Raw genomic sequence first — 22,343 nt, 5'->3', positions numbered from 1 at the left:
ATTTTCAGATGTTATTGGGGCTTCCACAATCACTTCAACAGAGAAGCAGAACACTTGTATCACACGTTGGAATCCTCCTATCAGAAAGCCCTGCAGTCTCACTTGAAGAACTCAGACAGCATTGTATCCCTGCCTCAGTCCGATCGCTCGTCCTCCAGTTCCCAGGAGAGCCTCAAGTAAGTCTCCGTACTTTATGACCACTGATTTTATTGACTAAGCTGCAGATGCACCTAAATGTGAGCAACTAGGACATTGCACCGTTACCATTCACAACTTCATGCTTAACCTTGTGTCTCATCTCCCTGATCACTGTTCACATTTATTTCTTGACCTCAACATTTGACCAGCTCCAAAATATGGCATATGAGGTTTTTGGCTGGCAAGATATTAAAAAAAAACCAAAAAAAAAAAAAACCACACTGTTAAATATCCTGGAGTCAGTCTTGAATCCATAAATAAGTGGACAAGAGGCTTTTCATTCTCAGCCAGACAGTATTAGTCAGCCCTCCTAACTTAAAAAGACACTTGTCTGGCCTGAAATTTTTGATGCTTAGCCTTAAGCCAGAGAAGTGAGTGTATCTGTTTGTCTTTTCTTTTTCTTGTAAGAAGAGAAGTGGCCAAGCTAGATATAAATTATATAGCTGCAAAATGAATAGCTTTTCTGCTGCTTTTGTGTATCTTGGCTGTTTTTGAAGGGACGCAGTCAAAGAATTTAGACTCAAAATTTGCCCCAGCTGAAAAGCGTTAGAATTTTTTGAGGACTGTCCTATTACAATATGAATTGTAAAATCCACCTCCATCCTACAAAGAAATGTATAAAATACATTAGTCACTATTTACCTAGGACCTGAAATCTTCTTTTGCTCTGTTAATGCTCATGGTAATTTTTTCATACTCTTTTCTAAGGAGTATTATTGAGCCTCAGTATTTATATTTAAACAATAAATCCTGTTAGTCTATTACTATAAGTAAATGGTTGTCTATTACGAACCCTTTATGACTATGTACTCAGCGGGGACATGGGGATGGCTTCTAAAAAGTAATTCCAGGTTTATCATAGTAATTATATAACTGCATAAATATATATTTGATATGTTTAAAAAGAAAATGAAAGAGGGCCAGGCCAGCAGTCTAGCAATAGCAGGAGAGTGTTGTGGGAGCACAGGGAGAGCTAAGTAGACATTCATCACTCAGACTAGACTGGCTCCAAAGCAAGGGTTTCAGTGCAGCAGACGTCAGTGATGAAGGACCAGTGCTGGACTGAAGGCCAGTTCTAGATTAGCAGAGAGGGGAGTAGAGAATAATCACCATTGGCAATAGACTCTTCCTGTGCCTTTGATCAGTGAAGTCCCTTGGAGCATATATGTGGAGAGTTCTCAAAACAGAGGGCAGTTTTGAATGAAATCCTGAAATAAGTGGGGAGCCACTGGAGGGGTCTGAGGTTGTGGTCGGTATGGTTGTGCTTCTGTGTATATAGCAACATTTGGCACACCCTGGAGTCTGGAGAGTGGGGTCGTGATTAGGCCACTGCTATTTTTAATAACCAGTTATAAATGTAGTAATGTAGAACAAACCCTCCTAAAATAGATTATTGGTGGCTCAAAAAAGACCTGTTTGACTTTAATAAATGTTTGTGTTTAATTTCTAGCCGTCCATTGTCTGCCAAAAGAAGTCCTACTGGGAGCACTACATCCAGAGGTGAGAGCAGGAACTGGAGGATATGTAATCACCTATTGCAGGGGAAGATTTGTAACGAAGTACAATAAAAGACTCAAATATTTCAGGGTTCAAAATAGTGATTCTGGTTATAATGAAATCTCCATTTACTGTGAAGTTGTTCTTTGGACCATTAGTCCAGTCAGATATAGCTGTTCCTGTGGTCACCAGCATATAGTGGAGGCATCTTATGTGCATGTCTCCTATGGTACTAAATTCCAAATTGATGACAAAAGTGCTTTCCCCATTGGACACAAGAGAGGTCTGGACCACTTCACCATCAGAGCCCTAATGCACTTGACTGCACTGGCAGGTGGGGGGACAAGCATACCTAACAGGCCTTTTCCAGCTCTGATTTTTATTTGGCTTTTAATAGCCACCGTCTCAGTCTCCACTATGTACCCCAGTACAGGCAGGGTATCCCACAGAGGCCTTTGATACAATCAAAAGTAATATTGAGCCTCCTTGATCTTGTCCATCAAGACTTTCCAGCATGTAGAATCTTCAGAGCTTTGCTTTGGTTCCAAGCACTTGCAGCTTAATGCCTGAAGGGCATACTCTTGGGTGGGAACATCAGTGAGTGAGGGGAACAGAAAACCTTCATGAGCAGATGAGGTTACTGTTAGCAGGCCTTGCTAACAGTAATCTTCAAAGTGCGGGGTCCAGACTATTTGATTTGATCCCACTTTAATCTGCTACTAGATACCATCAGCTGAGAGCATGAGGCTATGTTTTAGTCATGGGTATTTTTAGTAAAAGTCATGGACAGGTCACTGGTAATAAACAAAAATTCACGGCCCGTGACCTGTCCATGATTTGTACTATATACCCCTGACTAAATCTTGGGTGCTCTGGGGCAGTGGGCAGCCCAGGGGTGCTGCGGGTGCTCTGGGCTGGGGAGGCAGCCCAGGACCCCTGCGGTTGCTGGGGGAGGCAGTGGCCTGGGACCCCTGCTGCTGCTGGAAAGGGGGAAAGATTTGGTGGGGCTGGCGGGCTCCCTACCTGGTTCCGCATGGCTCCCCGGAAGCAGCGACATGTCCCTAGGTGTAGGCGTGGCCAGGCAGTTCTGCACACTGCCCCCGCCACAAGCACCGGCTCCGCAGCTCCCATTGATCATGGTTCCCGGCCAATGGGAGCTGCAAAGCCAGTGCTCGGGCCAGGGGCAGCATGCGGAGCCGCCTGGCCACACCTCCGCCTAGGAGCCGAGGGACATGTTGCTGCTTCTGGGGACCCCCCGAGGTAAGCGCTGCTCGGAGCCCTCACCCCCTCCCGTGCCCCAACCCCATGCCCCAGCCCTGAGCCCCATCCCACATCCAAACTTCTGCTGCTGTTTGGAGGGGGGAAGGGGGGTACAGTGGCGCGAGACTGCCCCAGCAGCGGCTGGTGCGGCTGGCCCAGGCCAGCCATATTGGCCGCTGCAGAAGTCCCAGAGGTCCTGGAAAGTCACAGAATCCATGACTTCCATGACAGATGCCAGCCTTACATATAAGTAATATATTTTTCTGCTCACAGAAACCACTGCAGAACAGCACTGTGAATTAGTTCAAAATAGAGACCCGGTGGATGAGGCAATATATTTGAATGGACTGATGAGAGTAGGGGAAACTGTACTTAGAAAAGAACAGGGCACTGGTAATGAGATACTGCCTCAGTGAGTACATTGTGCATCGTGGTCTTTCTGGCCCTTTTAATGAGCACTGAAGTCTCATGCAGAGAACACTTGAACGTTCTTATTCAAGTGCTAACTGGGTGCTTTGAAACAAAGAGTCAAACAAATTAATCCTCACTAGTCTTGATTGTGTGTCTGTTCCCCACCCCTGTCTAAAGCCTCTACAGTGAGTACAAAATCCGTGTCAACCCCAGGATCTCTGCAGCGGTCTCGCAGTGACATCGATGTGAATGCAGCAGCTAGTGCCAAGTCGAAAGTAACATCTTCTGGAGCTTCCACCCCCTTCAGTTCCGCAGCAGCCCTGCCCCCAGGCTCGTACGCATCACTAGGTGAGCCTCCGTGTTCTCTTCGAAAGCAGATAATTTCTCCAGTATTATAAATGATGTGAATTTAGTATTAGATGGCTTGTTCTGAGTATAAGCCATGTCTCCAACGAGAGGGTCACTAGCAGTCCAGAACCAGTCTGTGCTCTGTGGCAACTGGGGCTAAAGAAAAATACATTTCTAGAGGGAATCAGCCTTGCAGGAAACACAATTTGCTTTGAAACACTTTTCTTCCTTCCTCGGTTTCCCACTAACCAGCACATTTATGTCGTGAAGAGATGTTGTTTTGACTCTGACAGTCCAGGGGAGGATACTTGCTGCCCAGTTCACCCTGGAACTAAAGAACAGGTTTACTGCAAGTTGTGTTATGCTTTGGGTAGCATTAAGAATGTCTTAGCTGCATTTGATCCTGAGCTAAGGAGCTGTCTCTTCATATAAGTAAGGGATAGAGCAGCAAAGAGAGGAATCTGACTGATCTGTGAGTATGGTTTAGTTACTTTTTCAACCTATGTGAAAAGCACAAGTTCACCTTCCTCCACTCAGGCTCTTTTTGAGGGTTGAAATCATGCATTGTGTTCCTTTTGCCTTTTTCTGTTGTCCCAATTTTTTCATGCTGACAAGTGAAGTCGCCATTTGATGTAGAATCTACTTTTCAGGTGGCACGGCAGGCTGCATGGATGAGGAAATACAGTTCAGAAACAGCTAAAAACAGTTGCTAGATTACTTGCTTGGTTTCACTTGTCAGTTTTCATTAGCCTAGATTTGACCCAGGGAGAGCTAATTACCTGAGCTAGGATTTAATTCTGTAATTTATTGTAATTTACATCAGCCTTATACTGATGTAACTCCATTGACTTCTACCAGATTAAGTGATTATAGCACTTAATTGGTATGAGAACGGATACCCTTGCCTCTTGTCGTGTAGATTGCTGAACCTTAGCTGTATCCGTTGAAAGCTTGACTTCATAGCTCTCTTGTCAGTGTACTGGGAAATACTGTATGAATTCTATTAGGATATATTTATATATTTTGACAGGCATCACTTACTGCTAAAATCTTTGTCTTCACTTCAGTTCATTGGCCCTGTTTGGTTCAGTGGTTTTGTTATGAAATGTTTGCCCTGGCTTAAATTAGTTGCTCACATTGACTTCATGGTGCAGTGAGAACTGCAGACAGAATACTGGAGTTAAATGCATGTTTCTTGTCATTTCCCAAACGTTTAGAGGCTGAATACAGGAAAGTGACAGTGCTCTATTAGTCTCACTGCTCTTCGCTGATACTCTGTTTCTTGTTTAAATGATGCATGGATTGGATTGGCTGTAAAGGGAACTCCTTTCCTTTTTGCCAGTATGAAAAATTGCATGTGCAATTCCCTCAAGAGGAATGGGCAAGGCAAGCAAAGGAATGGGATTTAGCAAAGCTTTGTCTTTAATACATGATTGCAATGGGACCAAACTAATCTGATTCTAAGACCTGTTCAGATGCTTCATGCTTTGAGTTGCTGATTAACCAAATTTTCTTTTCCAGTTTCATTTCTTTAATTGTATTGATTTTTTTGCTTATTTCTGTAGCTAATATACAGTGCCCATTTCTGTTAATATTACTAACTCTTCCCTATTTACCCTCTCCTTATTTTTTTTTAAATTTGCCTAAAGATGGTACTACCACTAAACCTGAGGGTAAGCAGTCTGTCTGTGTGATTGAGGTGTGTCTACAGTTGTACCACCCCTATCTGGTCTCTGTTCTCACAAAGTGTTACCTGGTTCTCATCTGTGCTCACTGGTGACCTGCATGAAGTGTTGCATGGTTGTTTGGCTCATTATGACACCATTAGATATATGTCACCTTCTCTCTAAGATCCTCCTTCAGATTAGACACCAATCTGATTTTATGACTCTTGCTTCCAATCTTTATGTGAAACTAGTTTAAAAGCAATGTTGTATACAAGTCTCCATGCTAAAAAGGTGCTGTTGGTTGAAGGTGACCTACAAAAGGATAAAAACAAAGGCTTGTGCTCGTCTTTGCTTCATTGAGATGCATAAAGAAGGTCTGCTTTGTTGTTCTAGAAGAAATTTAGGTCATGTCTACTTTTTTTTCCGGGAGACTCAAGATGACAGGAGAATTACTGAGATGATTATATTGCAAATACTAAGGAAGTGAAAGCTGGGAAAGGAAGAGAGATTTAGTCAGTTTGTTCAAACCTCTGGGTTTTGTTTGTTTTTGTTGACTCTCTTTAACTCCTGTGCCTGGTAAGCAGTTGAGAGCGAAGAGCTTTTTGTTAAAGGCTCAACACCCTTGTCCCTTCATTTAATGGTTGAGAGAGCTCCCACTCCAGTTCCTCCCAAGAAGCCATTTAAAAAAATGATTTTAAGGAAAGACAAGTCTTAATGTTCCTGATATGTCTATGGTAAAAAGGCAAGCAGAAAACTTTCTTTTTGTGGGGGAGGGAGGGAAGGCAAGGCAAGGAGGACGTGGGTGTTCATGACGAAAAAGCCAAAAAGCACAAACCCCTTTTTTTCCCCTTTTGCAAGTCATCTTTTAAGGGATGTATTATTGATTTGTGGGACTGTGTGTGTAAATATCCTAGATGGCTATTTGTATTAGAATGTAGTTTCCCAAGAAGCACCACCATGTCATTGTGATGTCTGTTTTTCCCTCTGATTTTTGATAAATTGATATATTACTTATAGGGATAGATTTCTCCAGTCTCCTGAGCTGAAAATGAGTCTTGGTGTAGAGATATGAACTGGCTCTTAATCCAGTGCAAGCCTTTATGCTTTAGGATCCATCAACCATGGTGTTGGTTTAAATCAGTGTTTCTCAACCTTTTTGTGCTGGCGACCCTCTTTGGACTTAAAAAATAATTGTATGTCGTGTTCTCCCTCCCCCCCCCCCCCCCGAAAAAATTGCCACCCCCTACCTTAAGCTTGGGGCTTCGAGCTTCAGCCCCCCCATGGCTCAGGGCTTCTGCAATTTAAAGTTCATTTACTGTTTTGTTTTTTTTCTTATTGGACTATCAGTCCTTATCTAGACTGTTTTTGCTGGAGGACTCTCTGGAGACAAAAACAAGGAATGCGAAACTTTATTATATTCTTCATATTTCAAGTGTAAAAATTCACTCACACACACACACACACACCGGCCCCTTTGTTCTGAACAGTACCCCCTTTTGGGCTCTCTTTACATATCATAAAAGATACAAACTCATTATTTAGGTCACCTCTAAGCAACTATTTTAGAATCGCCACGTTTTTCTGTGCAATGTAGATTGGCCTTTGCAGTGCAGTAGTGCTCATGACGTGTATGTGTAGTCTTCTCAGGACCAATATCTCAGATTAGGAGAAAGCCAGAAGTGGGATATGCCAGTTACATAAGTGCAAGTTAAAAGCTGAATATCAGGCCATAGATTTAAAAAACACTGTCGCCTGGATAGCTCTGTAAAGCACCATGCTTGAAATTTACCACGTGCTGAGAGCCATCACAGGGCCTATGCACAACTTATGTCTTGTGCTGTCCATCTGCACAAAGGTGAATTGGGCGCTATATCCAGTTAGTACCCACTCCTGCAGCCCTTTTGACTGTGTAGCTCCCTTGCTCATCACTGGGAGGTGTGTATGCAGAAAGGTTGCAGAAATCAGGCTTTGTAGAGCTATACAAATAGTTACTATGATCCAAATAACTGGTCATGGCTGTGTAGAAACTTTCCCAATGTAACTTTCCAGTTACATTCCGTGGAGAAACAAATTCTGAGCTTGCTGTGCAAACACTGTTAAGATTTCTGTACTACTATCCCTGGAGAGGGACTGGTGGTTCAGAACCTGCAATACGTTAGGCTGTGCCAACAGCTCTAAATTTCCAAACAGATTGTGGATAGGTGTATTGTTACGAAGTTGGGAAGCTCAGATGGGATGAGTTCTGCCCCTCTTTGGTATCTTTAGTATTCCCGTCAGTGTCCAGCAGTCATCCAGACTAGTACAATTTTTTCAAATAAAAGTATTATTATAGTACAGTATAATGACTTCTCCTCAGACGTTTATAGGAATTTTGAAGTCCTTCTAAGCACAAGCTCACACATCTTACAGAAACCATGGGGCTGGGAGCAAACAAATTACTTGCAGCTCTTGGCTTCAAAGTAGTGTGATTTGTTCCTATCAAGAAACTGGCAGTTAAGTTTCATGTTAAAAAATGCTTTGAACTGATGCAGTTAATCTGTGTGGGGCCAAATTCAGAATTCGATTACATGGTATAAATATGGAGTAACTCCATTCCAGTCAATGAGGCTTTCTTTGGAATTATGCCATTATAACAGAGATCAGAATCTGACCGTATGTAATTTTTAGCATACTGTGAAGGGAACATGTGTGTCTTTTTTTTTTTTTTTTTACCAATGATCAGGGAAGAAATCATCTTTCCAAATAACCTTCCTTCCCTCCCCAGGCCCACAGATAACCACATGTCCTTGATTTGATTGTGTTTTTCCCGAAGTGAGCATTACCACATATTTTACAGCACATATTTTACAGGGTAATCTGACGCTAGAAATAAATTTCTATATTTATTATGTCTATATTGCACTACCTGGATATCTCCTTTTATAAGGGGTCTGATTTTCATCCTAGTTAACCTTTAAATGTATTTTGCAAACAAATGACTGCAGTCAGAGACCATTGCTTTATTTCAGTGTTCCACGTGTCTTAAAAAGAAGGTAACTGATTACCCATGACTATATTTATATATACATCCACGAACTTTGCTTATCCTTCTGCCCCTGTATTGTCATGAAACCTAATGACTCCCAGTTTTGAAACAGATTTTCTGTTAAAAAAGGGCCTATGTAAGGACTGTACTTTCCCTTGCCCTTTTTGCCTTATTTCCAAAGTGAGCACAAACATAACCCTTCAGAAACTAAAGACTAACCTCTCCCATAAAGGGAAGAGAATGGCATATAGCTATATGAATTTTGTCCATTGGAAAAAAAATAAACCCTAATTGTTTAGTGTGTTTGTTAATCTCACAAGTTGATACGGAGTGGTCAGATGAGTGATAAATATTGTTTATTGAGCCTCAACAGAGCACTTGGAGAAGCACAAACTTACAAGAAGACGTCGTCCCTCTTCTGTCCTGCTATCCTTCCTTTCACAGCACTCCGATGGAGTTCGTAGTTTAGCCTGAGTAAGGGCTTTAAGATTTGTCCATAAATCTGAATGAGTATTCTAGCTGAAACAGAGATACTTAGATGATGGATTTCTTTCCTATTTTGGTCTATGGGGGTGACCCATGTCACACTTTTGGCAAGCTGTTTATTTGGTTTCCAGGAAAATGTACTTTATTTTACCTAGTTATTTAAGCAAAGCAGCACTGAAGCATTGTCGTGACGTGGTTCATTCAACTCTCTGTACTCTGGAGGTCCTACATTTTCAGCATAAAGTCTGTTGATAACCTTGGATGCATTGAGATTTGCTTGCATGGTAAGGCACTTCTTAGCATGAATAAAACTTGCAAAATCTGTTGGCCCTTATGTTTGTAAAATAGGACTTCTGCTAGATGTGGCTGGAATCCATATTGATGCTCATTGTAAACTCATTTATATGAATAACTATATAGTTGATAATCCTTAAGCTTTGTTTTACCAGTAGATGGGCACAGATGTCATCTAGTGGTGAATCAGTTAAATGATTCTCAGAACCTGCTACAGGCTTTTTAAAAAATCCTTTTCATCACATGGAGAAGAATTGGCCCACTCGCGTAGATATGTGATCTCACACAGAGAGAACATCAGTTATCGTCCGTGTTTATATCAGTTGTTAACATGTGATTGTGAGTATCTTTTTCCAAAAGCGCTGAGTTGATTAAACCGTATTATGGATTTATTTTTATTAATTTTCAGACAGTGCACTAAAAGAACTCTCCTTCACAGTAGAACATACAGGCTAGATCCGCAAGGTACCATGCACTTCTACCTCCCTCTTCATCCAGTGGGAGTCGAAGGTGCTCATTATCTAACAAAAGGAGCTCAGAACCTTACATGATGAAGCCCTTGAGGATAAGAATTGTTCAGAAGAAATCCTTGTGTTTATTTCAGTGTGTGAATACATGAAAATGTCCAACTTAAGTGTTTTTAATATATCATATTTATATATATAAATGAATAAAGTTATTTCTGGCTTGAGACATTGGGCCAGATTCTGATCACAGTTATGTCTTTGTAAATCTGATGCCACTCCATTGAAGTCAATGAAATTATGGTGGATTATTTAGATAATATCTTAGAAATATATCTGCCTGATCTAACTATTTCAATTTACCAAATTTCTGCATTTGTTACAAACCTGAACTTGGGCCTGGTTCATTGACTCTGTTTTTAAAATTACCAGGGCTTTTTAGTATTTAAAACTACTGAACACAAAGGAAAAGCTTTCTGTACCGAGAGCAGAATCTGGTGTCATGGGTCAAGTCTCAACCAAGGGCAAATTTTTATGCCTGCATTTTATGATTCCTACAAAATAGCCTGGGCATTTCCTTTATCTGTTCTCTTTACAGTAACATCGCCATTGAGCTACAGTAATTCTTTTGGAAAGGATCAGAAAAATTGGTGATTACAAATTATGACTCATTGCCTCTGCAGTTTGAATTGATATGAAAACAAAGCCAGTGAAAAAAAGGCGGCTTCCTGGGCTCTTTTTGCCCTGCCTTTTGGGAAGTATCTATTCATTGTTTGGATCTGATGCATTTTTCTAGTAAGTGCTGCATGAAATTCATTATTCCGGCTGGGATGTAATGACTCAGTAGAGAAAGTGGCTTATAGTCAGAGGCAGCACAATTGGACTATGTGCAAATGCAAATTCTAGGCTACAGCATCTTCCTCGCAGGTTACTCAGAGACCTTAGAAAAATGCTTTCTGTTACTGTAATAGTGCAATGTGTCTTACAAGCTATCCTATATACTTGAGATTTTCATAGATCTAAATCCTCTGGCTTGCTATTTTCCATTATTTTTAATGGGACTATGTGGCTAAATCCTACAGATTAATTTAAAAATCGTGTGTGTGTGTGTGTGTGTCTACATATAGATATATATAGATATAGATATATATTGCTGTAACCATAAGGAAACAATAGTATCCCAGAGGTGAGTTAATAATGTATGAATTATCCCAGAATCCCTCTAGGTTGTGTTCCATCTCAGTCAAACCTGCCTGCAGGGACCTAATGAAATAATGATTTTGATTTCCATGTGATCATCTTTGTTTCTGATTTACATAAGCCTTGTGTTTTGGGGTGCCGTGTTTGTGGCATCTATTGCACCAGCTCGGCAACAGCTGCTTGGGCGAGAGGGTGGGAAAGGCTTCTGCACACATCTCTCTTGTTTAAATCCATTCATAGTGCAGGTTGCTCAGCTAACTCATTATTCAGTGTTTGGGGGATGGGAAAGGTTTAGAATCTTCAGCAGTCATTCACAGAGCAGGAGCTTGAAAGCATTTGGTATGTGATCTGTAAGAGTAAATGCCCTGGCTAAAGATAAATAGATAGACTTGTAACTGTTAAAAGTCAGAGACCATAACTTTGGAAAGAACATTCATGGTTAAGGTTAAGACGAGCTTTCCATTTAAAGTTCAGCTGCTCAAAGTACTCTAAAATCGGGACAGTTAATTAGATTGCTTTGAAATTTGGTGTGCATCGTGGGGGCCCAGGGTATTGTCAAATTTGGGGCCATTTGGCCAAGGAGTTCCCGCAACACATCTTCCTGAAAAAGCAGCTTTTCTTAAAGTTGACACATTCGGTCATTGTTTTTCCCCCTCACAGATAGAGCTCAAACCATAGCTCAGGTCATTGCACCAGGGTCTCAAATGCTCAAGGGACCCCAACAGAGTGCCTGGCACCCACCGGTCCTTTGGGGGACTTCAGATTAAAATGTTATTTGAAAAGCAGTTTGCTTCTCTAGGTAGGCATGCTAGGGCTTGCGTGCCTATTCACGTGCCTAATGGATTATACTGAGCATGTGCAGAGAGGCTATCTAGCTGGAAAACTACCTTTACATCACAACACTTGAGTGGGTCTGAGAGTATGTTATGGTTACTGAATCTGAGACCAGACCGGGCACTGAGAGTTCCAGTCCAATCCAGTGCAGAAATCTGGAGTAAAAACAGCAGGTATATTGTGCCAGTCTGTCTCTGTCACCGTTTTTATTTTGGGGAACTATAATCGGAGTATAGAGCAATTAAAGTTGCTTGAAACCATTTTTTGAAAAGAAACTATGCAAGCAAATGCTCACTGGGAGGGGAGAGTGATTAGGGGTAGAAAAGTAGTTGGGGAGAGGGGTTGGGATCAGGTGAGGGGACTGGGGGACTACGACGAGATGGGGGGACATTGGGAAAGGGGGGGAGTGATGGGGGACTGGGGGAGAATAGGGGCAGATGTGCCTGTAAGTCCCACATTCCCTTTCTGTCTGTGTGCCATGATCTGGTGGCCCACAGCCTGTCTTCGGGGGTGTGATTCCCCCCTCCCCATCCCTGCTCCTCATCGTATGAGCCAGGTTCTGGAGGGAGCTTTCCTATCAGGGAATGTCTGAACTCCTCACCCTCTGGGATCTGGGGGTCCCTGCTCCCGGAGGTGTCTGAGCCCAGCTCCCTGCCTCCATGTTTGCGTGCCTGGATCTAGGGGCCCCTGTGCATCTGTGGGGGTTTGACCCCTCCTTAACTGCCCCCACCTCCTGTGACCCAGGTTCTGGGGGTGTCTAAGCCCCTCTCTCTATCCCCCCATATGAGCCAGGATCTGGGGAACCTTGCCCCTCGGGGGGGAGGGGGGAGGAGGGCATGCTCAGCATACAATGCTGAGACTGGGCTTAGGAGCCGAGAACAAGTATACTTGACACAGGTCAGAAACTCTCCAGCACTGGGGAGAGGGGAGTGAATGGAGCAGTTCACACATCTCAGACTACATTCATCTCCATGAGGTATTCTCTTTCTGCTGAGAACATCTCATTGAGATGAAGGGCCTCTTAACAGCCCTCTGAGCCTGCTGTGGTGCTGATGGAGGTGAGTGCCTGTCCCCTCCATTCTCCCTCTCATTTCATACGATATTATAATGGAGCCCCAGCTCTGTTCTAGCTAAGGATGGGAAGCCCAAAAGGAGGACTCCTTAGTACTTTGATGTCCCTTACGCGGGTTCTTGAAATTTGCTATGCCTCATGGGAGTGTAGTCTGGGGTTAGTGATTCAAATGTGAGGTCATTTGAGCAAGGAGTTCCCGCGATACAGCCCCAGGGGAAAAAAACTGCATTTTATTAAATTCACAGATTCTAGCAAGTTTGAATTCTGAAATGCACCCTGGGCAGAAATCTGAGAATGAAGTGTAAACTGTACAGGAAAATCTGCCTATGTCAGAGTGTTTGGGTTTGTTTTACTAAAACAACAAGGAGTCCGGTGGCACCTTAAAGACTAACAGATTTATTTGGGCATAAGCTTTTGTGGGTAAAAAACCTCACTTCTTCAGATGCATGGAATGAAAATTACAGATGCAGGCACTATATAATGACACATGAAGGGTTTGTTTTGTTAGTTAGTTAGTTTATTATTATTATTTTATTTCATTTTTCAGAAATGTAATCTGAGTACAGCAGAATATTCAGAAGGTGCTGAAACTTTTTTGAAAAGAAAATAAATTGCACACGTGAATGCTGACTGAGGGAAGGGGTGGTTAGGGGAGCAAGGGTAGGTGGTAGTAGAGGAAGATGGGTCTGGGTCTGCAGCAAAGGATGGGGCTATTGTGGGGGGGATAAATGGAAATGGGTGGAAGGGGAGGGAAGGGGTTGGAGGGCTTAGGTAAAGGGGAAGAGAGTAGGGATTCGGGGAGGAGAAGACATGAGGGGTTGGAGAATGTGAGAGGTAGCAGAGGAAGATGGGGGTTTAGGAGTGGAGGGGTTTGCTAGCCCTGAATTCTCCCCTTCCGTGTGTATGCTGGGATCTGGGGGAGCCCTACCCCTCTGCAGTGCTCTGAACCCCTGTCCCTGCCCACTGTGCTTTCTGGGATCTTGGGGACCCTGCTCCTCTTCAACTCACACGTCTGAAAACCAGGAAGTACAGAGTTAAGGGAAATGCCCCCACAACCTTCAGTCTGCTCTCTTTGGGTGGTGCCCCACTAACATGCACAATCCCACTTGGCCTTTTCACTAATGGACAGGTGCTACCCGCACTTGCCTTGTGCTCGAACACTCAGCCTGCTCCCCAGACAGAATACCACCCTGGTAAAATGTAACCACTGCTTTATACCCTTTCCCAACCCCTTCACACTAGCTCACAGGTTAGCACCTAAACCTTTACTTTCCCATACCCATCATTAAATCCACAGACTGCTCTCATATCCCACCTCACTACTGACAACACACATGGCAGGAAGCCCCAAGTGCCCTGCTACTGACACTACCTACACAATTCTGTATTGAAATGATGCAGACTGGAACCACAAGGCACACTGGTACCTCTTTCTTTTGATAATCACCTGCGGGGGACTCGGAGCCAGATCGTCTCATGTCACAAGCACAGCTCTTCCAAGCTGCTCCAACTTCTTCCTCCACCATTTAATGCAGTGATACATAACACAGTGAATACAGCTAGAGTGCATGGAGATCATTCCCAGTGACCATTGTCAGCTCCAGAGTTAAGGTTGCGTGAGTCTTTAACTTCACTCTGTATTTTCCAGTTTTCAGATGTTTGAATTTTGCTGAACTCATTATTCCAGAAGGGCACAAGCCATCACTGGGCAACCTCTGTGTTAAGTTTTCTGCCATTTCACATGCTTCCATAGAAATGTTTTTTAGAGACATTAAAGGCCATTTTCTCCTTTCAGAGTAGCAGCCGTGTTAGTCTGTATCCGCAAAAAGAACAGGAGTACTTGTGGCACCTTAGAGACTAACAAATTTATTAGAGCATAAGCTTTCGTGGGCTACATCCGAAGAAGTGGGCTGTAGCCCACGAAAGCTTATGCTCTAATAAATTTGTTAGTCTCTAAGGTGCCACAAGTACTCATTTTCTCCTTGTAACTGAGGGAAGAATTTGGCCCTAAAGTTATTGAGAGAATTTGCCCCTTCAGTTGTTCCCTTTATTTGTGTATGATCTGGGACAAAGTAATCCCAGAGTGACCTATTATCATAACATTATGATATATCCACCCTTATATCATCATTGTGTATCAATGTGTGGTGAGTTTTCAGTGCTTTCATATAATGGCACAGTATCATGGAACAAAGATGGGATAGCATCATGTTATACTGGGAGTCACAACTCTGCAATGCTTGAAATTAATTTAGTTCTCTTCAGTTGCTGGGCCTGCACCATGTAAGGCAAGCATATGGAAATGGGGAGAATGCCATACATTTGTGGATTAGGTAACCCCCATCTCACTTGCATGGTGGTGGGACATCTGCTTGTCTTTCAGTTCCAGTTACATACTCATTTAAAAATACAGTGCCTGTTTAAAAGGATGAGAAAATTTAAATCCTATTACTGAAATAAGGATAAAACTCTTCTCTCCGAGCAAGGTGGCCATTCTCAGTGCTGATATCTCTCCCCCAACATGTGAGGAACCCCCATTGAATTCAGGAAGAATTTTGTGCATGGTAGAAAGACCAGGTATCAGTTTTGAGATCTGCCAAGCAAAACAGAAGGCAGACTTTTACTTCGAAGCCCTGATTCAAAGCCCAGGGAAGTCAGTGGAAGTCTTTCCATTAACTTCAAAAGGCATTGGATAGGGCCTGAATGCTTTATTAGCATGACTGGAAACAAGCATGCATTGATTTATTTTGACATTTGTGTTCTGTTCCTCTGACTCTTTCCCTCCTACTTAACGGGGCTGGCATTTAAAAAGAAAAATGTCTTGGTTCCTCTGCAGGAAGATCTTGATGTCTTGGAGTTTAGCCGTGTGTTTTATAAATGGAGAACAATTGTTTATTACAATTAATTCCAATTTCCTTCTGCTGTTTAAGAAATCCATTTCTCACTTTATCAGACACAGGAGGAACATAAAAGTTCTGGGACCTCAAACCGAAAAAAGTGGGGGGAGTGCGCGCAAAAGGAAAATTTCAGACTTCTCCCATCTTATCCATGCTGTCAGGGCAGGCTGACCTCTAGCACATACAGGTTACTGATGATATTTCCCCATGAAATCCGTTAGTTTAGACTTCGAATTTCATCACAGTTGCCATCCGGTACTTTGTACAATGCTCAGTCCTTTCCATCAGGATCTTGAAAAGTTTGGAGGATAAGATAGAACAGACTAAACTCTTGTATAGAGTTGCCACCTCCTAAGGTACGATATGGGCCTGTGTCACCCACGCTTTTTTTTTTTTTCTTCACACATAGTACTGCTGCCGCCACGGACGTCTAGAAATAGAGCACAGCCTGCGTGCCAAATTCTGCACAAATTGTGCAAACCCACTGAGATCAGTGGGATGGAAGTCCGCGTAGAATTTGCCACATTGAGGCAGGGAACATATGGAGCTAGCTATTCTCTTCTGCTGGAGCTCTGCTGGGAGCAGAGGAAGTGACAGGGAGCTGGGGCTAGTCCCAGCCATGTGATTCTCCAAGCTGCTGCCAGGCAGCTGTAAGTTTCACCACTGACGTTCGCTCTTTAATGGAATTTACACCAGGTTAGGGATAGCACAGCAGCATTCTGCCATGTCCCCTACTCCCTGCTGACACATCCCCTCCTATGCTAGATGGGGAGCCAGGCAGCAGATACAGACCCGGATCACCATATTTACACCCACCAGACAGTTCCCACCAAAGGGAACTCTCTTCTGGGTAGTGGTGATTGGATATTGGCCCCTTTTCCTGAGCAGTGCTTAGGGGCTGCAATGCTGTAGAGAATCTGGCCCAGGATTTCTACTATGCCAAGGCTGGAAATATTTTTTTCAATGGGAGAATCTCTATAAATTCCGAAGCCTTCTTAGCTAATGTTTTTAAAATGGGACACTGAAAATACATGTGTTCTAAGTTCAGCTTCAGCCCATGTTTCTCACTTCTCATCTGCAAATGAGAACCCGTTCTTATGTTTGTTTTTCCTCTGAAATTGAAGTTTCCTTTTAGAAATACAGTGTGACAGGTTTATCAGACGTGTTTTCCAGCCATGTTACCAGTGTTGTGAGAGTTCTGACAGAAAAAACATAGCTGTCAATCTGTTCAGTCAATCCCAAACTGCCGACCTCTGTCTTGTCCTGTGTGCATTTGTCTTGTCTCATAGGAAGTGTGAGGTCTTCAGGGCAGGAAATGTGCATCTATCTGTGTATGTAATGCACCAGTTACATTTATGGTGCCATGTAAATGTTCTGTAACAACAACAGTGGAGACAGATTTATGTGATCAGTGGATGACATTGTCCAGAATGTGTAATCTTTTACATGTCTCTTTATTTCCTCTGATTATCATGCCTGAAACTTGAACTTGTTCTCTGAATGCAGTGTTGGTACTGGCATCAAGCCCAGGACTGTTTCAAGTTTGGCTGAGAACTGAGGTGTTGAAAAGGACTGACAGAGGTTTTCTTTTTGTTGGTCTTAATCATCATTCCTTTTCCAGCAACTAAAGACTCATAATTGTGTCCAAGCATTGGAAAGAACATACTGTCAGGAACAGCCCTGACCAAGCAGGGACATGCACTGAACAAGCTAATGGGTCTTTTCCAACTAAAATTTCTGTGAGGGAGAAATAAAAGCACTCTGAACAAGAAACTTTATACGAATTCTTTGCTTAAAAAAATAAAGGGCAGGCACAGGATTTCTCTCATGGTGTTAATTGCGTCGCATGGGACTCTCCATTACAATTAAAGCTGCACTAACTTGGGGGGTAAATATGTTGAATTTATATGCACCAAGGGTAACTCTTAGAGATGACGTTTCCAACATGAGCATAATGGGCACACCTGAGACAAATACACATGGCCAGGTGGTGTCAGCAGAATCTGTTACTGATGCATGCCAGTTTGCAAGTGTAGATGGGGGTATGAAAGCATCGGTGCCTAAATGTGAGATTTTCTGGGTGCACCTCTTATGCCCATATTAGAAACTTTGTTCCTTCTTGTTAAAAAGCATTTTAATTGCGTTTTAAACTGCAAGTGCCATTCCAGTGAATTCACTTCTTATCATTGTTACTGTTGCAAAAAAAAATTCAGTATAGAACAGACAGCAAGTTAGAAGCCACAGCAAAGTTTCCCCTTGGAACCAAGTTGCTAACATTCCACTTTTCTTTGCGTTCCCCAGGTCGGATCCGTACGAGGAGGCAAAGCTCTGGAAGTGCCACAAGTGTTACCTCAACGCCTGCCGATACCCGAGGCCGCAGCCGTGCTAAAGTAGTCTCACAGTCCCAGCGTAAGAAGCCTTTCTTTTAAGGGAGGGGCAAGAGCTATATTTATTAATATTATCTCTTATTTGTATTGTGGCGTGACCCCAGCCAAGAATGGGGCTGCATTGTGCTATGCACTGCATGCACATATCACAGAAAGACGGTCAGCCCCAAACAGCTCACAGTCCAAGTCGTCATTAAAGAATAGGGCCTGAGATTTGAATTCTTAAGCATAGAAACTGTTAGTTTTCTGCTCAGCACAATTGAAAAATTCCAGTCATGTAAAGTTTGTTACTATGTATCATACTAGATGATATATATTGAACTTAAATCTGTAAAGTACTACCTAGTGGGACACCTTCCTTGTATCTGCAGCCTGCTACTGTCTGTTGGGTTCCTGTTCTCCCAAGCTTCTCTTGCTTACATTATCCCATCTCCATATGTGTTAAGCATGAGCTGTCTAAGTTAATGAGTAAAATGGCAGGGGTTGCTATCTCTACTGCATAGATTTAGGAAAAAAGATGTGCTCTCTCATCCATATGGCATATCCTGGCTCTGAAGTTCTGGTTTCCTTGCATGGCATGGTTCCCCCATGAAGGGAGAGCAGAATATCTGCCGTATGGGTCTGAGAGGAGAATTTTGACCTAGGGCTCTCAGGAGGTTTGCATATGGGGAGTATGTTCCCAAGAATGGGAAGTGCCTCTTCATAGACTTAAGTTTGCATGGGAGGGTGGGAAGAGTACTCTTTGTTATGAGGACCTGTCTTGCTTTGCAGCCTCACTGAAAAATGTCTGCTCTGTTCATGGTGTCACTTCTTCACTGAATGTCAGGCCAGAGCAGTGGTGGGCAAACTATGGCCAGCCGTTTTAAGCCGGCCCTCAAGCTCCCGCTGGGGAGCAGGGTCTGGGGCTTGCCCCGCTCTGGCTCTCCAGCCGGGGAGCAGGGTCGGAGGCTTCTCCATGCTGCTTCTGGAAGCAACGGCATGGCCCTGCTCCGGCTCCTATGTGTAGGGGCAGCCAGGGGGCTCCGCTCTGCATGCTGCCCCCGCCCCAAGCGCCGCCCCCGCAGCTCCCATTGGCCAGGAACTGCAGCCAATGGGAGCTGCAGGGGCGGCACCTGCAGATGGGGCAGTGCGCAGAGCTACCTGGCCGCAGCTCCGCATAGGAGCCAGATTGGGTACATGGCCACTGCTTCCGGGAGCTGCTTGAGGTGAGCACCACCTGGCGCCTGCACCCTGAGCCTCTTCCTGCATGCCAACCCCCTGCCCCAGCCCTGATCCCCCTCCCACCCTCCAAACCCCTTGGTCCCAGCCCAGAGCAGCTGCCTGCACCCCAAACCCCTCATGCCCAGCCCCACCCCAGAGCCCTCACCCCCAGCCCAAGCACCTTATTCGCCTGCCCCAGCCCGGAGCCCCCTCCCGCACCCTGATCTCCTCATTTCTGGCTCCACCCTGGAGCCCGCACCCCAAACCAGAGCCTTCACCCCCTTCTGCACCCCATCCCCAATTTTGTGAGCATTAATGGCCCACCATACAATTTCTATTCCCAGATGTGGCCCTCGGGCCAAAAAGTTTGCCCACCCCTGGGCTAAAGGGAAGAGGGAACAGTTTTAAAGTCATTATATTGGAGATGGTTTCAAACAGAAAACCTCAAGGCTTGAACACCTTCATACTGTGGTGGTGATAGGCTGGGATTTGGATGCCTGAATCCAAACCCAACGCAGTGGCTTTGGATCCATGTCCAGTCCAAGCAGGAAATGGCCTTTTTCCTGATTCCAGTTCAGATGAAGCTGAAATATCTCAAGAAGGATTTCAGTTCAAGATGGTGGAAAACTTATTTAGAGCAGCTGATCTCTCAAGGTTTCTCCCATTTGGTGCATCTGAAGAAGTGAGGTTTTTACCCACGAAAGCTTATGCCCAAATAAATCTGTTAGTCTTTAAGGTGCCACCAGACTCCTTGTTGTTTTTGTAGATACAGACTAACACGGCTACCCCCTGATATTTGGTGCTGAAATCTCTCAGGAATGGCTTGTGCAGCTTCAGGACAGTTAAATCTAAACCCGATCCCTAACCCTAGTATGGCATCAAATCCCAACGCCAGCCTAACCCGGATCTGAACACCATCTCTTAGGCCAACCTCTGCATGAAATAAACCACTCTAAAGTGCAAATGTAATATAGATACAGGGCCAAATTCTCCTCTGACTCACATGCTGGGCAACCCTGTTGCCTTTTTCAGAGTAGCCCAGCTGTAAATCGGGGAGAATTTGGCCCACCATAGATGATTGGCTTCACTCAAAGAAATTTATGAGACTAGGGAAATTAAGTGGCAATGGAAAAATGTACGCAAGCTGGGCCCAACTACTTATCTGCACATTAAATCGCTGTATTTTGCAGAGGCTTCGGAGCAATGTATGTTTGCAAATAAATCAGTTCACATTATGTATAACATAATGCATGCTGAACTTTGTCTTGTCTTACTGTCTTTTAATCCACTTTTTGCCTGTCCTTTGATCTGCTCTCATAAACAAGGATCCAGATCAGCTAATCCTGCTGGTGGTAAGAAACATTTTCCGTTTCTCACACTCTCTTTCTGATGTGCTCTCTTGTTTACAGTTGTTAACTATTTCAATGTCTAGGGTCCCCCACCCCCTTATTCACTGTGGGAGGTTGAAAAGGCATCTTCTTAAAATAAAATCAAAATGTCAGATTTGTATTGTGATTAGTTTAGCTTTTCCATGATAATTAATTTGATAAACATACATTCTGTGTAATGAGGGCACCCCTTTGTGAAGTTACTGTAGGAATTGCGAAGCAGATCCTGTGATTTAAACCCTAGGTGCCAAATTGTTCCATATCAGTTCAATCCCTTTGAAGTGGAACCACACCAGTGTAACTAGGAGGAGTATTTGGCCTTCAGAGGGCTGCATTAGTGTAAAAGAGGAGGTACATTTGATTAACGTCAGTCACAAATGTTCAGAGCTTTGGCGCACTCCCAGTGCCATATGTTGTAGTGGTGGGGGATACATGACTGGAGAGCGTCAATCTTTGCAAAATGTCCCCTGCAGAGAATAGGAAAGGGCAGGTAAGTTTATAATGTAACTGATGGTTAAAATATTTTCCCATCAACTAATAAAGTTGTGTAAATGTTTAGACTAAAGACTCCAGATCAATTTCTGTCTCTTCTATTATTAGTTATGTGTGAATGAATCTTCTGATGGAAATTATTAGAGCTGGGTGAATATTTAAAAAACAATAACCAATGAATATTGTTCAAAATGTTATATTTGTTTGACTGTTTGCACGCCTTTCAGAGGTACTTTCCCTGGATATTCTAGCAAACAAGTTTATTGACAGTAGAGCTCACAGCAACAGCATATTTTCAAGGTCGTCTTTATACAGCTAAGGAAGCAAAAAGGGTCCGAAGCCCTGTTCTTTTAAAATCCTTTGTGCTTAGCTTTAAGCAAACATCAGGGAGAATAAACTTTGAATTTGAAAATGTGATTATTCCCGCCAAAAATTTGATTCTATGCGTTTCTTAGATCCATCCAGGCAACAGAAACATACCGTGGGAACCATGTGTCCAGGCAGAAATGCCAAATGCAGCTCAGATTTCAAATGTTAACTAATGAACAGCTTGAATACTCTATGTGAATAAATCTTGGTCAGTAGTCTGTTTGCACAGATCAGAGTCTAGAAAAATGTGATCTGTTCATGGACAATTCAAACAGACAAGAACAGGCAAAATTGGCCAAATATTGCTATTTGTTACAAATAGTTTACCCAGCTGCAAACTTACAGCTAAGCAATTTAATTTTAACCAGTCAAACACATATACAAAGTAAATGTTTGTGATGACCAGCTGTGGTGATGTATCCACAGGCTATATATGATTGGGTCATCTTAATCTACTAGAATTCTGTTGTTGAGATGGGGTTCTTAATTTTTCCCCACTGGATTATTTTATGTAAAAATTTGTTCTTTAGCTGGTTTGGTCAGGCAGGCTGAATAATACAAGCCCAATTGTTGAGTTATGTATTGTGTAGCGCTTGAGCCAAATAGAGTGACCAGGGACAGTCCCGATATTTGGGGCATTTTCTTCTATTGGTGCCTATTACCCCCCACCGCCGTCCTGATTTTTCACACTTGCTGTCTGGTCACCCTAGATCCAAAGCCCATGGAAAGACTTCCATTAACTTCAGCAGGCTTTGGATCAGTCTCTTAGATGGAGCCCTCTTTATTCCAGGCCTGTTTAAAAGTGTTTAAAATCCCTATTTTGAATTGTCCAGAAGATTTATCATGCTTCCTTA

The 22,343-nt window shown here is 43.3% G+C and overlaps 1 protein-coding gene across 7 annotated transcripts in view; it reads left to right on the top strand.

Annotated features, from left to right (window-relative positions):
- Positions 1–22,343, top strand: part of CLASP1 (cytoplasmic linker associated protein 1) — a 246,796-nt gene that overhangs the window by 128,561 nt on the left and 95,892 nt on the right. For 4 of the 7 annotated variants that reach the window (XM_065413101.1, XM_065413097.1, XM_065413098.1 and 1 more), the window contains exons 16-20: positions 9–176; positions 1,649–1,698; positions 3,544–3,714; positions 17,955–18,062; positions 20,566–20,592. In XM_065413101.1, the coding sequence (XP_065269173.1) occupies positions 9–176; positions 1,649–1,698; positions 3,544–3,714; positions 17,955–18,062; positions 20,566–20,592 (524 nt within the window). Of the gene's footprint in view, positions 1–8; positions 177–1,648; positions 1,699–3,543; positions 3,715–5,363; positions 5,388–17,954; positions 18,063–20,565; positions 20,593–22,343 lie in introns of all 7 variants that reach the window. The other 3 variants (XM_065413099.1, XM_065413100.1, XM_065413102.1) reach the window with 2 other exon arrangements.

The sequence above is a fragment of the Emys orbicularis genome, chromosome 11, assembly GCF_028017835.1.
Source record: "Emys orbicularis isolate rEmyOrb1 chromosome 11, rEmyOrb1.hap1, whole genome shotgun sequence".
In the NCBI taxonomy this organism is placed as follows: Eukaryota; Metazoa; Chordata; order Testudines; family Emydidae; genus Emys; species Emys orbicularis.
This window is presented reverse-complemented; position numbering and strand designations above follow the sequence as displayed.